Source organism: Pagrus pagrus, assembly GCF_965226575.1.
Source record: "Pagrus pagrus genome assembly, chromosome: 11".
In the NCBI taxonomy this organism is placed as follows: Eukaryota; Metazoa; Chordata; class Actinopteri; order Spariformes; family Sparidae; genus Pagrus; species Pagrus pagrus.
The window spans coordinates 23,276,549-23,292,512 of record NC_140195.1 but is presented as its reverse complement, the minus strand read 5'-3'; the positions used below and the strand labels follow the sequence as shown (position 1 = coordinate 23,292,512).

The window sequence follows — 15,964 nt, the reverse complement described above, 5'->3', positions numbered from 1 at the left end:
ATAATTGTAGATACACTGACCTTATTAAGCAGGTCAGGTATCAGGCAGACATGACCAGTTAACATTATAATTATAATAGTTTACACGCTTTAAAACTGCAGAAAAAAGGATGCCAGTATTGGATTGGTACTTAGTATCAACCAGTACCCTGAGCTATAAGAATCAGTATTCGGACCACCTTGGAAACAAGACAATACAGCTCAAGGGGTTTATCCTGATACAATACATTTGTCTAAGGGTTCGAGTGGGACTTGAACTGTTGAGCCAACTTACTGTAGGGACATTCTATAAATCAGTGGTAAATTATACCCCCCTTCACCCGACTTTCCACGCCATTGGGCTGAGTAGGTAATGACTAAATATAATTTTGAGGGGAGAATTTTCCTTTAAGCTCCACCATCTCCTGCAGCAGTAACAGCTCAACTGTGTTTCCTCTGCTCACCTGTCCTTGGTCAGGGTGCTCTGCTTGGAGGCACTGTCTGCTCGGCCTCTGGCCCCCGAGGCTAGGGGCTCCAGCACCACCACTTGGGGCTTGTCGAGGAAACACCAGCCATTGTGGACCCCGACGTGAAGCCTCCTTTCCTGGATGACAACTGTTCTCAGTGCACCCTCTGGTCCTGGCTGTTTCTGAGAATCAGTGAGAAGATCATTGGAGTTGTGAAATTATGCAAGAATGACAGAAGATCATGTGGGCCAAATATAAATAACTGTATATATAATTCATCTCTATCCCAAACATTTGTTTGCAAGTCTGTTTGTTTGCTAGTAAGTAGCATAAATAAAAACGAGTCCATAAAAAAAACATAATCTGTTGTATATCAAAATAGAGACTGTCCTACTTGCTGTAATATTATATAAATCTCAAGATACATGTTATTTTAGAAACAATATGGATGAAGGCATCTCCTATGTGGATCTCTTCTTTTCCATCCTCTTTTCCATTAATTATGGCATTCTAACCCAGTTTTTCTGTTCAATCTATATCTTCTTTTATCTGAAGCAAGTATATCTGATAGTTGACTAGTTCTTTCTGACAAAACATAAACAAGTTGTGGACCACAAAGGACCACACACAAGTCCAAACGCTTCCTACTGTGGCCTTGTTTGGAGTACTATTATCATGAGTTTAATTAAGAGACATAATAATGCTTAAGGCGCATATAAATATCCACAAATGTAATAACCTTCTGTAGTAATTATGTGTGTGTTTTCATGACCTTCAGAGGATAAAACCAGTTTCAATCAAATTATGGCTATACTTGGGGTCATCATTCCTGTACTAATGACACTGTAGGGGGGCTGGGTATAAAACCTCAATCAATTTATTTCAAATAGAAAAATATTTACAATTTTAGGAAGAGTAAAAGTTCCTGTACGTCTTCTTATGTTTAGACAACATACAGTCTATTAGTCTATATATCACCACTGGGTCGAATCACTGTGGGTAATGAACTAAGGGTCACTTGTAGATGATGACCTGACCCCGTTCCCCTCAACTCTGCATTTATATTTATATTATGTTAATATAGAGTATTTTAGCATCTCTCCGCACAGTGGTTCTATTTTACAGTCACTAGAGTTACACAGAGAGTGAATATTGGACTTCTATTCCTCTGGAGGCCAACATGTTTGCCATAAATGTGCTAATTTCAAACTTCCAAAAAAGCAGTCAGAAACGAAAATGCAGATGCACATGTAAACCCCCATCACAGCTTACACGTCGAATGCTTTGACCAAACATAACACAACTGCAGCTGTTCACACAAACCTTGTTGTTGGATGTTGGCTTATTACCAATTTTTCGGGTTTGACTTTAGGTCTTACAGTTAAGATAATCTTGCTCAAGTGTGCCTGTTTATCTAATCTTCCATGTCCGTGTTTCATCGTTCCCCGATCACAGCAATTACTTTGTTGAGTCCAATGTTATCGAGTGATATAACGATGGATTTACAGTAACTACAAAAATAAAAGACAAGTTGTAATAAACTGGGATCATACATAAATAAAATAATTGACTAAAATAAAATTTTAGTATGTCAAAAGGGCACCCTGGTTTTATTTTATTTTTCGAACATACTGTAAGTGCTAAATAAAAAATGTAAAACTAAAACTAAAAAAACAAGTCAAAGTGTCAGCAGGCACCAGTTGAGACTGTACTGCCACACTGTAGCTGCTGCCACTAATAACTGCTCAGTGATTGACTGTGAACTCTCGAACCTTAAAGTACGGAGCCATGCTGAGCTCGCCTCACGTCCCACTCCTTCCCATTTGTTTCATTTCAGTCTTCTCCCTCTCTCCATCACATCTCTCACTCCCACTCTCCCTTTCTTGTCATTCTCTCTTTCTGTCCCTCTCGCTGCTCATAACCTTCCCCATATCCGCCCACACCTTCTCAATCAAATTAGCATATCAATTCAGCTTTGGGTTTTTCTTTTAAACCAGCAACAGCAGGAGCAGCCGACCAGCCTGCCTGGCTACTGTACAGCCCACGTACACCGCAGCTCGCTGCTGCTCTGCTCATGTTACATCTGCACACTGACAGACTCCATCCTTCTCTCTGTCTGCCTGTTTACTATCTACCCTCCTCTTGTTATCGTCGCTCCTTCTCTCACAAGCAACGGCCGATATGTACCCAGCGGTGTACCATATTTTTCTTTTGGTGATGAGGTTGGAAGATTTTGGGGTTTTGTCGTAACCTCAAGTGATTCCTTCCCTTCTCAGTTTCCTTTAAAAAGTATCTCCAACTAAAATATCTCCTCCTTTCAACTCAAGTGCTGTATTTTGTGGCAGGAAGGGTCCGTACTGGTACACATTAGTGCAATTCTGGCATATTGAGAACAGAAGCAGGACAGGTGAATGAAAATGTGAGTTGTGTGCTAGGTTTTCATAATGAATACCCACAAGGCCTGTCTATTGCTCCGCTGTGGTGTGTTTTGCGGAAGTTTACTTTTTATTTACCTATTAGAGGACGCAGTGACTCACTAATGCAATGCTCTATGTATAGTTTGTTTTGAATCGTGTCAGCTCTCTTCTGGCTTTGGGAGTGTTACATAACTGTCTTCCTGCTGGATCACATAGGCTAAGGCTCCATTCAATTAACGTTCGCTGCCTGAGTGCCAACACTAAGACGTGTCCTCACGGTGGAGTGTACATCACACATTTCAATCTGGGACTGTGCCGCTTGCACGCACCGTGACGCGCGGGATGATTACTAATTACCAGAGAAAATGATGAAAAACAAACAACATACATCAAATCCCTGTGTGTGCGCGACACGGTTAAGGTGAGGTTTGGCAAGTGAAAAGAGAAAAAGGGAAAATACATTATCTTGTTGACAATATCAGGACATATGAACTCATTTACATATATTTATGGCTTCTCTTGTGATAGTGTACATATGTATTGAATAGAAATTGTAATGTAATACAGTTGATGTGACAGTTTGGAGCTGTTTCAGTCTGATAATGTGTTCATGTTTCGGCACCTATCCAGTATAGCTATTTAAAAACAGCTCATTGGCTAATGTGTTCTCACCCATGTACCCCATGTAAATTTCTGACACTGACAGAATTTTCTTGAGTTGAGAACGCTCTAAATCAGCCATTGGTGGACTCGGCATGCAATCTAGGGCTACAATTTTGGATGGATGAACAATTTCACTGGGTTCTCTCATGACTGTCAACTTGTTGGGGAAAGTCCCAATTTGCCCACTTTGTTGGGCCTTTAGTTTTTGTCTGTTTGGGAGGAAAGTTATGTTTCCCTGACCTATTAGTAGTGACTGTTAACAAAGGTTAGCTAACATTAACGTCATTAACACTAGGTAGCTAATATTAAGTCAGTACAGTATGCTGGGCGCATACTATAGAACTCAGCCATTCTTGTGTTTTTTTCCACAAACTGGCAACTACCAAGACTGCTGACAAAACACAGATACCACGCGATAGCAACGGTTATACTATTGGCTGACAAACCGTGTCAGAAGCCGGAACCAACTGCCAGAATTCCTCCTCAAACATAAACAAAACAATCATTTTGGACCCAACAAACATTTTAAAATTACTATTTTTCATTATCATAATAATGTTTTTAAGGAAAAAAGATTTGTCTTAAAAAAAACATGACATTTAAATCTGAGGAGATGCTGCTTTTCTTTATGTAAATGAAGAGTCTTGTTTTCGGATTGCTGGTTGGACAAAAGAAGCAATTTGAAGATGTCACTTTTTGCTCTGGGAGGTTTTGTCGAGCATTTTTCACATTTTTTGAACATTTTAAAGACTAAACAATGAATCAAAAGATCGTGAAACACTCCGGCATATTTATCAATAATGAAAGTAATCATGTTGCAGCCCTACTGTTGATTGAGGAAATATGAACAACAACCTGTACAGCTGTTTCAATCTCCTCCACACTTGTCTTATGGATAGGAAGATGATGTCTCCATCCTTAATTCCACCCACAACACTCTGATTGTTTCTTTAACCAAGGAAACAGTCGTCAAGAAGCAAAACACCAACCCATTTGAGTTAAAAATAGATGTGGGTCTGGAACCAGGCTACAAAGCTACAATGGGACCATCATCCCCCAGCATCTCCTCCTCTCTCCCTAGTTTGCATGCTATCATGTCTCTCTCTCCCTCATGTGTTTGTTTGCATCTCTTATCTGTGTGAATGCTGTGCTGCCTCTTCTGTGTTTGTGTGGCCTGTCCTCTTTTCCTGTTCTCCCTGGTGGAGAGGAGGTTGTGTGGCTCAGATCCTACCTAACATCGTCCTGGATCCACTGACTTCATATTTGTTTAACAATCTACATCTATCTATATTTCTGACATCATAATTATTATATGCTGTGATTGGTATCTATTGCATGTCTGTCTGTCCGGGTAGAGTGATCCCTCTTCTGAGGTTTGTTTGTTAAAAGTGTTTTGGATGATGTTTTATCTCCTTATCCAAATCGAGGGACTTAGAACAGCGGGTGTGGTACGCTGCACAGATGGTAAAGCCCTTTGAGGCAAATTGTGATTTGAGATATTGAGCTCTATAAATAAAATGTACTTATTGCACTGTATTAACATAATGCTCAAAATCAACTCGCTGTTTCTATTCATCTGTTTTCTTTTGTTTTTCTACTTAAGTTGTGAAGCACCACTTCATAGTTCAGCTCAAATTTCATTCACACGTTATATTTCTGTGCTTGAAACATTTGTAACACTGACACATAGCTGCACCTTTCTGTAGTTTTATACGTAGTTATATGCTCATATGGATACACTTTTTTTTACATTGCACCTCTCTCTCCTTTATTGTCTTCTTTCTTTTCATTTATACAAAGCAACTTGGACATAGAAATGTTTTTCAGGCTGAACAAAGCCTTATCCTATCTTACCTTTTATCTTATGTCAGATCAATTCTAGCAAGCTGCACAGTGGGTGTGAATCAGCTGTGAATAGTTTTCCAAACAAAACATTACATTGTCTGTAAATTAACCTATCCAACAAAAGCCGTACTTTCAGCAAGCAGCAGCAAGCAGCGCAAGTGTGACAAGATATCTGTAAATAATTGCTTTCAGTGACATCCAGATTATAATTATGATTGTGTCATCTCCTACACTGTCTGCTCTCCGCTGCAGCCAGGGCTATGGAAGTTGACAGGGAAACGGCTTTGTATCTTGTTGGACAGGTCTGCCATCAAGTGTTTTAGAGAGAAAATAAAAGAAAGACAGAGAGAAAGTTGTTTATGGGAGAACATCAGTTACAGTGCTGCGTTCTGTTCTCTGCATCCCTCTTCTCACTCCCCTCCTTCGAGTTCGTCTTTCATTTATTTCTTTGCTCTTTTTTCTCACTCCGTCAGTTCCCTTCTCTCTCTACCTCTCTTGCTCGCAGTCCTCTTTCTTCTCCCTCTCGCCTCTGTCTGCTGCCGTCACAGATTTCTTCCTCCCTCGCCTGAAATATGAATATTTTAGAGCTAAGAAGCTTAAAGGGAACAATGAAATGGCCCCGAAGTTAAATTATACTCCATTTCCAGAGTCACAGAAGAGGGACTTTTCTGAGTGATGAGCGCACCGGTGCCACGTGGGTGTGTCTTTCTCTTCTTCACACACACATAAGCTTGTTGTCTCCCGCTTTTATGTCATATTGTGATATTCTCACAGATCTTGCTCCTAGAATTGCTAAACCTGGCAGCGGCACTGTAACTGATCAACACGCTTCCCTCAGCGATCACAATGTGCACATGACACCTGGGTTAGAAAGAGTGGAAGTTTTTCAGGGCTAACATGCCTTAATGCTGTTTGTATCATTTAAGGAAAAGGAAGGGGGAGGCTGAATGGGACTAATTTGCATGCTTTTGGAGGCAGTTTGTTTTAGGGCTTTGTTAACAGAGTAAACAAAAGCCGTGTGTTGTAAGAGAAGAGTTGGGGGTGGGTTTTTGTCTTACAATTAGACGAGTCGCCCCAGTGTAGGCGTTGTATAAGGGAAACTAAACATTCTGCTTTACCAAACATTTCCTGCTGGAAAGACAATAAATTCAGAGAAAATGTTTCGATCTGCGATGGTTGCTCTCATGTCACTGAATCAAGAGCAAGGCCAAAGCTCAATATATACCAATATGGCCTCGAGGGCTCAACAGAAGTGTTTTTCTAAACTGCAAAACCCACATTTTAATGTGTCTGCAATCTCGAGGAAAAATGGCCATATTCGTTTGAAATCTGTGTTGGGGATAAAGTGCTCACCAGCAAGTCAGAGATAACGCTGGTGGAAAAACACACCTTATCTTGGAAAGAAAAAACCCAGAAAATACAGCCTGTACGTTGCTGTGGGGGATTGTAGTGCATAATGTTCGCTGAAGAGGTTTGTATGTGAATCCAGTCCACATGAACGGTATTAACTCAGACAGATTTTTATTTTGAAGGGTGTTGTTTTTGTTTTCTCCGTCCCTCATCTGAATTTCAATCCAAAAGAAAAGTACAAAAGTGGAAGATCATTTCCTCACTTGAGTATTCACACCTGAAAATGGCATTATCATTGTCAAAATATTAACAACAAAGAGCCTTTTAGCGATTCAATTTAGCGGTGCAACTGCTGGCGGTGGCAGCGGGAGACAGAGGGTTCACGATGAAATAGTAGTAAGCAAAATTCATTTAGTTGGGGACACTGTCATTTGAATAAAACTGAGCGGCTGAAAAAGAGAGAAAGTCATTTAGATGGAATTTAGAAATAATAGCAGAGAAATTTGAAGCAGGCGGCAGCTGCCTCATTGTGCAAGTTTGAGGAAAATTAGTGTAGATTTTAAGAGGAGGATAAATTACTTTCTGAAGGTTATTTCTTTGTGCTCAAAGGGCTGGAAGTGAAGTGTGAGAGCAAACCCTCTTTAATAGCTCCAGCTGGGACATGAGAAGCTCTACACAGCAAATGGGTCTTGACCCTGTAATCACTGAGTAGGGACTTCATAAACGGCCGAGACAAGGCTTAGTGCCACTGATCAATAAGAGGGTCAGGAGCCCAAAGGGATTCTGTAACCCGTTACCTACTAGCAGTATTGTAATATGGGATGCAGTTCACATCCAACGTCAAGGAGCATCTTCGAAACAGGCAAAGTTTACAATATTCTTGTTTTGGACTGTTGGTCGAACACAATAATTTGAACATGAGCATGTACTGTAGAGCTTGCACTGCTTGCAATATATCACCTTATAAAGTAGCAAATTCTTCAGTATTTTCTACCAAACTTTAATATCATACTGTAAATAATTTAAATAAGTTGCAGCTTGCAACTGTTGACTACTGACCATTTTCATAATTTAAAATCCATCCTAAAACCTTTGATTTACTGAGAATCATATACAAAGTTGGAGAAACCTCCAAATCAATATTTAGACTGCCAGGGACAAAGAACTAGTTTGTACCACATGTCATGTGACACGGTGGTGCTGTCGCACTGAGTGCATAGATGTGGACCTAAACGCAAGAAATGGTAGGCAGATGGTTCAATAGCAGAACTTTATTCAAAGTAGACCTCAAGAACAGAAAAACAGAACAGACAACTCAACACAGACTGAACTGACAACTAGACTTATAGTGTGTTCATGTGGTGTCGGAATAATCGGAAAACCATGTTTGTGAATGCCCCCTTAAGTAGGAGCAACAACTTGGAAAGTCCTAGAAAAATTTGGGTTGCCAAGTTGATGTGTTGTTTAAACGCTCTGACCGATAAAATGCAAAACATTGTCCATGTTGCTCCCACATTCCAACTTGATGCAACCTCAACACACCAAAGTCAGAAGAACTACTTCTGAACTCGGGGAAAAGGGACATTCCGAAAAGCACATGAATGCAGCAATAAATACAGTCTAAACTGACGAGGGGATGAGGTGCAGATGGCGAGGCGGAGGAGCACAGGTGAGGGGAATGAGGTGAAGAAACAGGAGAATAGGAGGGGAGCTGAGGGAAAACGCTGGGAACAGGGCAGGGCTAACGAGGCTGATGCAGGGCAGGTGTGGAGGGAAAAGCAGGTTGGGGAGGAGCACAAAAACACAGAAGGGAAACAGAGCGAACTGCAACACATGACACACATGAAAACACAATAAAAGGAGACAGAAAGGACAGGACCGTGACAGGTTCACAGTGGCCATACCCGAAGGCGAGATAATAGTTTAAATTCAGTATTGTACTATTGTATGCACAAAAAGTGAGAAGAATAGTTGCACAGAGAATTATAAAAGAGAGCTTGAGACGGTTCAAAACCTTATTCTGTAAACTCCTCGCACCAGGCGAGTCGCTTGGTGAAGTGGCTCTGAACTATTGACTCAGCTTCCCCCAATTCTGATGTTGGTATGAATGTGGTGGGAGGGGATTTCTGAAGCTGTTCTACCATCCGACAAGCACTTCAGTTAGAGTTTACTTACTGACGTTGTAATGTCGTATCAAAAAACTCTCTATTTGCTACCTACTACACTACATGTAGTACACTGTCTTATTGTCAGCTCACCGTGACATTTGTGCACTCAAAAATGGAACAAAAGAAGTAATGCACGCTACTTTTAGCAGTTCATGCAGCCCTACACTTGTCAGTGATGGAGAAAAATGACTGAAGTGATTTGAGACACATCCTCCACTGAAACCGATTCTAAAAGATGCTCTACCAATTCTTTCAAGGGAAGAAAATGACCTCACAGAAGTATACAGATTCAATTGCACACGTCTTGACGAAACTTGAATAACACAGCTATTACGTGTCATCATCGTCTCACAAAATGTCTTCATGTTTATGTGAAAGAGCAGTGATGAGTTCAGCTAAAATATACAATCAGCCAAATAACTTGAACAATTCAATGGCTCATAGGCCAATTACATCTTTTCTAACTTATCTTGACAATATAATTATTAATATTCCTTCTCATGTCTGATCTCTCACATTATCTCATATTATATTTGATTATCTGTGTTTGCCCTGTCTTTGATAGCTGCCTATTTGTGAGTGCATACACATGCAAACACACATAGGGTTATAGAGGGTACGCGGCACACGTGTCTGTATTTCTGTTCTGTTTCGGACACTTATGCCTCCTCAGGAACTTGAGATCAACATCCAGAATTATTCCTTAAATTATTAGGATATTAATCTAGCAGTGAAATGCAGAAACGCATCAGCAGATATGGGTATGCTCCGTCTAATACTGTATTAGGGTTTTATTAGGCAGGGTCTGCAGGGGACAGACACACATCATTGTTTATTGTACTGCATTTCTCAACTTGTGAATTATTTTATCCATCTAAATTTTCACTTTTGCTCTGCTTGGAGTGCTGTACTCATGGGTGAAAAACAAAAAAAACTTAACTTCCCTAACTTTATGAGACATGATTTTGAACTGATAACATTTTTCTGAAGTCTGCCACAGAAAATCTGCATTAACTCCAGATCCTGTGTTTGGCAGTCGCTTCAGGTTGGGAATCTGTATATTGTAATTTAATACACAGCATCTACTGTAGAATTTTCCTATTTTTGTTCATAGCATAAATGTCTAATAAGTAGGCTTAGGCAATATACAAAATTTCATATCACAATATTGTCCTGCCCAAATATTGTGATACACAATATTATCGCCGTTCGGGTGGGATTCAGGTTTTTATTACAATATTTATTACTATAAGTGTAAATTGTATAATATATTTAGTGCAGCTAGATATGTATAATATTGAAAAAAGCCTACTAATACGGAGTTCAATTAGTCTGAGGTCTTATTGACCTAAAACATTAGTTATGTCACTGTTTTGGAAAACATACATTTAGCGTCACCTTAATTCACTTTAACAGCTCGATATGCATATTTTCTGGCAAACAAAATCCAGATGTTGTCCAGATTAATGGTTTACTTAGGAATTATTAGTTTTTTTACACCTGCAGCATTGGGGTCTATGGGAACACTTACAATAAAGAAGTCAAGGCCATGTCAAACCAACAAGGGGTTAAATTGAAAGACTCAGTCTCAGACTGCATTTGTAACAGGCAGGAGTATGAACAAAGATGATCTTTGTTATTGACTGAAAAGAAATTACTGGGGTCCATATTATTTCTGGTCAAATTTGTCCACTTTTTAGTGGACAAATTGCCTTGCCTTTGAATGGCTTCCGTTATTCAATAAAATACGACCAACTGGAAGCAGTAATAGCTATAAAAGCCTTCCTATAATCAAAGATAAAAACACCTGGGCTTGGTGCTTCATTGCTTTAGCAAGGTAGATTTTCTTTCTCTGTTTCGCACCATTAAAAACAGTCAGCTCGTCAATAACTTTTCTTGTCAGTACTTTGTGAAATCAATGTGTAGGCTGTTGTAAAAGATAATAATAACTCTACAGATGGCAACTGTCATCTCCAGGGGTGTGTGTGAGTGTGTGAGAGGGAAAGAGCAGGAGAGTGTGAGAGAGAGAAAGCAGGTGAAATTATGTCCCACATGAGTTTTGTCAAAGCCAATTACCAAGTGAGTTACACAACTCTTGCATGTGTCTCTTAGCTTTGAAAATGAGCAAACAAAAGAAAAATGCTTCTCTGGGTTTTTGTGACTATTAAACATCTGTCACATAGTCAGGGAGAGGATGCCAGTTGGCTGTTAACTTGTCGTTTTCCATGTTTCAACCAACTGATAACACAACAGTCAGGACACTGACCTACACATGTGCATGTCCTTGTGTGTGTGTGTGTGTGTGTGTGTGTGTGTGTGTGTGTGTGTGTGTGTGTGTGTGTGTGTGTGTGTGTGTGTGTGTGTGTGTGTGTGTGTATGTGTGTGTGTGTGTGTGTGTATGCGTGCGTATGTGTTGCTACCCACACAGTGGATGTTAGCTCCCCCATATTGCGGGTGAGTCATCCATGGCAAGAAACAGTGGCAGCATCATTAGCATGCCGCTCTCATCCTCCCACTCCCCTACTCCTTAACAGATTTTAACTGGCACAGCGCTTCCACCGATAAATCACTGTTGCCCTACTGCTGAAACACTCCCATAATTCACAACCAAAAATATTAAGGCAAACACACACACATACTGCTGCCTTCCTATTCCCTTTCCTATTTCATACCTCTTGTCCCTAAGCATAACATATCTCATGTCACTTTCATCCACTGCACATATTACACCGCCATGAGCACATTACTGCTTCCACTTGGAAAGACTGGTACAGTCCAACAACGAGTCCCAGCAGAACACAAACATGCAATATCATAACTTTGACTGAAGAATCATAACTTTAAAGAATACGGCTGATATTAATATATATTTTTCATACTTTTCAAGAAAACTGTGTAGTCGGTAGCACTGAACTCCAAGCCCACTTTTAACCTAATGAATAGCTCTTTAAAACCAGGTCACGATTATATTATTTCATTTTTTTTTTAAAAAGTCTACATAGTTTCCCAAAACTTCTGGCCATTGTAGTTTTTAGCAGTTACTTAAACTGGAAGAAACAGTACATGTATTAAGGACTACTTTCAGCCGAGAAATAATAAACATTTCAGTCAGAAAACAATGGAGCTCTATGGCACATAGGACAAAAAATGGATCAGGTTTTGGCTACACAGACAATACAAACCAATTCATTGCTGGTTTTGGCCTTTTTATGGGATTTGATGACAAAAGAACTGAATATCAGCAGCAGGTCCTTTATTTAACCTTAGAAAAATAGCTGTAACACAAAATGGTGTGACGAGTGTACCAAATGAATGCTTTAGAAGCCATGTCCATCTCAATCTGGTCACACAGCATCATGGTTTCTTCAGACAGCCACAGACATGAGACAAACGATGATTAAAGACACAGTTTTGTTGGTCAAAGAAATGCCTGTACATCATTTAGCAGTCTTTGATGATTCATCTAATTTGTTAGAAATGCTTTGTGCTTTTGTTTTGCTAAATCTATGGAGTGTAGGTTGTGCTCTTAACACCATTTAACTTGGTAAGTAAACCACTGTAGTTCATTACGATAAATAGATGTGACATTTATTGTTGGATTGGGATTACTTCTGTACTCACTAAAATAGAAGGTAATTACTGGATTTAACACAGTGCAGTTTACAAGCACTGCAAATTTACATAGATCGTGATGATGATCTCTGCAAACATTTGGCTCCTGGAAAATATTATTCCCACACAAGTAATGATTTAATACAAAAAGGCATTGATATCACTCCTTTCCTTCAACATTACATAAACAAAACAGCTAGTGTTAGGTGAGTAAGAGCTTAATTTTCAGATGTTATTGTGTTCAATAATCTGTATCTGGTACTACAGCGTCTGCATTTACAGTCCAGGATGCAGGCCAATCAATCAATAAATGATGTCAGATTCATTTTCCTTGATCAATAGTTTATCTAACCTTATTCTGTTGATAATCAAAAGGGCCGTGCCTTAGGGACCAGTTGAATTCCCAAACAACTAAGGCGGCATTCACCAAATCAAGTGTTGCAGCAATAAGTGGCAGCGTGGGAGTTTCATTTCATGGCCTGTTTGTGTAACATCATGTTGCACCATTGAACAACAAAAGAGAAGACGTGTGAGCTTTAACCCCCAACCGGGGCCTTTTCCTCCATTTCCCATTCGCAAACTCTTCTTGCCTTGGACGTCTTCTGGTCTGATTGGCGGTTTATGTGGCCGCAGCAGTGTCACGTCAGGGTGCGTTTCTCCAAAAGTTCATTCTGTCTCAACTTTTTTCCCAATGTTTTCCTTATGTTCAGCAAACCCAGGGGTCCACCAACCTGATTCACCAGATTGTTACACAGAACCATCTGAAAAGTCATCCTGGGAAAAATTAAAAGGGCAGGCACTTAATATAATTGGCAGGGGATTAACCAATCCAATCAACAATAGGATTACTACCAACAGTGGTGCCCATTGGTTAATCAAACTCTGAAACACCTGAAACCTAGCAAGATGGCTTCTCATGACCATGTGATCTTGCAAATCCAGATGCCTCGCAAGGCAAGCAGTCAGCGTCACAGCAGCCTAAATACACTAACCCACATACCAAATGAATTAAAAGAAAAGCGTTCTCGATGCAACTCCTTATTAGGTTTGAATACAGCCTAAGTTATATTTGGGATGAGATGACAAAAACAGGGCTTTTGTTGAACAATGCCATATCAACTGGATGTGTGATTTCCCTTGCCATAGACTTAAAAAGATAAACTTTATTGTATGGCATGGCCTACATTCTTGCCATTTGCCCTGACAGAAGGCGAGGTGACTCCCTTGTCAGTGACTCCAAAAAATTCAAAACTTACAATAGCTGAGATCCCAGCAGTGATTGATGGATCCTGTCTCACAGTGTTCTTAAGTGTGTCCTGGAGGTCACTTTGTTCGCTTTTTGATCAGATTCTCCAAATACAATATTTCAACAGGGGAGAAACCAAAGAAAAAGCAGTGACTTTAAGACTTTCAGAGTTTGTGAATCTACCTTTCATTCTCATTCAACTGCTGGGCATTCTCTGTCGTGTCTGACTTGTAGGGACTATAACCAGTCCCAGTCTATTTCGTCTAATCATTGGATCGTCAATCATTACGAGGACATGCATTTCATGAATATTTGATGTGAGCCCAGTGAATTAAACCCTATTCCTTTGCACTGCCTTGGTTGCAGTGGTTACAGGCCTAATTATGATAAGGAGAAGGCACTCAGCTTGCACATTTGGAGGTGTAGCCAAACTGGGTGTCCTTAGAGAATAATGTGCGAGACGCTTCCTATTTCAGAAATGTTCAACCTCCTTTGTCTTTTTGATAGTACCACGTCCACAGGGGTAGTCCTACTTTGAGTGAGTTTTCTTCTTTTAGGACAAATGAAAACTTCCTGGAGCTTTGTTGCCAGAGTCTTTCTCCATTCATCAAATCAGCCTACGGCGTTTTGTTCTGCCTGCGGCGTGGCATTGGTCCTCCGCTGCTCCTTCTCCTCCTCTTCATCATCTTCTGTTCTCTCAAGTCTTTTGATCACAAGCCAAGATGTTGCATAATTTCTGATAAGATCTCAGACCCTTTCATCAGGAATGATAGATTTTATTGAGGAAGTAGGTGAATGGTTGCTACAAGTCATTTGAGGTGATGTAGCCCCTGGCTTCCCTCAATCTTGCGGAAGACAGGCATGTTCAAGCAACCTTAATAGTGGTAGGTATTTTAACTGGAGGTCAGAGTGTGTTAGAAAAGGTTCAAGAGCACAGTTGGAATTAGCCTAGTGCTCATTAAAGTGTGCTATTAAAGCTACGGAAAGTAACTCCAGTAGTTCACATGAAAAGCACATCAACTAGGGCACAGAATGTTTAATATATGGGCAAGTGGACTGTAAAGAGAAGCCACACTCTGTGATAGTTTGTGGGGCTAAAAATAGCAATACTTATGGGGAGATTATGTGAAGACCGTATGTCAGACTAGCAGCCAGCATAAAGGATTCGTCTCATGCTGCACTGTACATTCATCCACCGCCCCATTCCTCTTCATTTTCGTCACTCCATTTCTGCCTCGATACCAATTTAAGCACAGACACGCTGGAAAAAACGCACACACACACACACACACTCACTCACTCACACAACGGTAAAACCGAGTTGGCGGGTGAGGTGTCAGCATCACTTCAGAGACAGCTTGATGACAATCCAGCTGGAGTCACACTTTTAAAGGTCACGCACAGATCATACACCCTCTTTCTTTGTCTGTCTCTCTCTCTCTCACACATACACATACACATGCAAGCACACTTTAATTAAAAGCTGCAATCAAGCTGACTCCTGCATTTATTAACACCTCTCGCAGACATGAGAATGTCGTCATACCACTGAAGTTATAAAAGTCTGGAACATTTAACTAATCTACGCAAGTTAGGCTGGTTGTAAGGATGTTCAATGAGCATGTCACAAAGGAGAAGAAAAAAAGCTGTCAGAGCTGAAATTTGTGAAAATGAATCATGCTAACATGTCACTTACCTCACAGTGGAAAAGAAAGACAAAGTTGTTGCCCACAGAGTTGTTACCGGTGTCTAATGAAACTTTTATTTCGTTACACACAGGTGCCGCCACAACCCACTGTGACTAGTCTACCCAAGTGAATGTCTACACAATGCAAACATCAAACTTCCGGATGTCAACAGAGATAATAAGACTGTTCACTTTACTCGCCGATTGTCACGACCTCTGGTTAGTGACCAAAAGAATTACATTTCAGCTACATATCCTATCTTAAGTAGGAAAGCCTGGGGTTCCTCTGGAAAGAGTTAGAGGTTATGACCAGACCTAATGAAGTCTGGTCTACTTTGCTTAGCCTGTGATCCAAACCCTGAAAAGCTGTAGAAATGGATGGCTTCATAGATAGTACTATTTAAGATTTTTTTTAACTTTTTTTTTTCAATCAGGCATACACGTTATACTAAGGCACACATGAGACAAAGTCATCCCAGTTTGCTAAGGGACTCTGTGTGTGTAGTTTGATAAGTATTTTGGCTTTGCTTA

At 40.2% G+C, this 15,964-nt stretch overlaps 1 protein-coding gene across 1 annotated transcript in view; it reads right to left on the bottom strand.

Annotated features, from left to right (window-relative positions):
- nphp4 (nephronophthisis 4) overlaps positions 1–15,964 on the bottom strand; it is a 165,990-nt gene that overhangs the window by 108,467 nt on the left and 41,559 nt on the right. Inside the window, exon 7 of the mRNA XM_084367532.1 lies at positions 443–627. Coding sequence (XP_084223658.1) covers positions 443–627 — 185 coding nt within the window. The remainder of the gene's footprint in view (positions 1–442; positions 628–15,964) is intronic.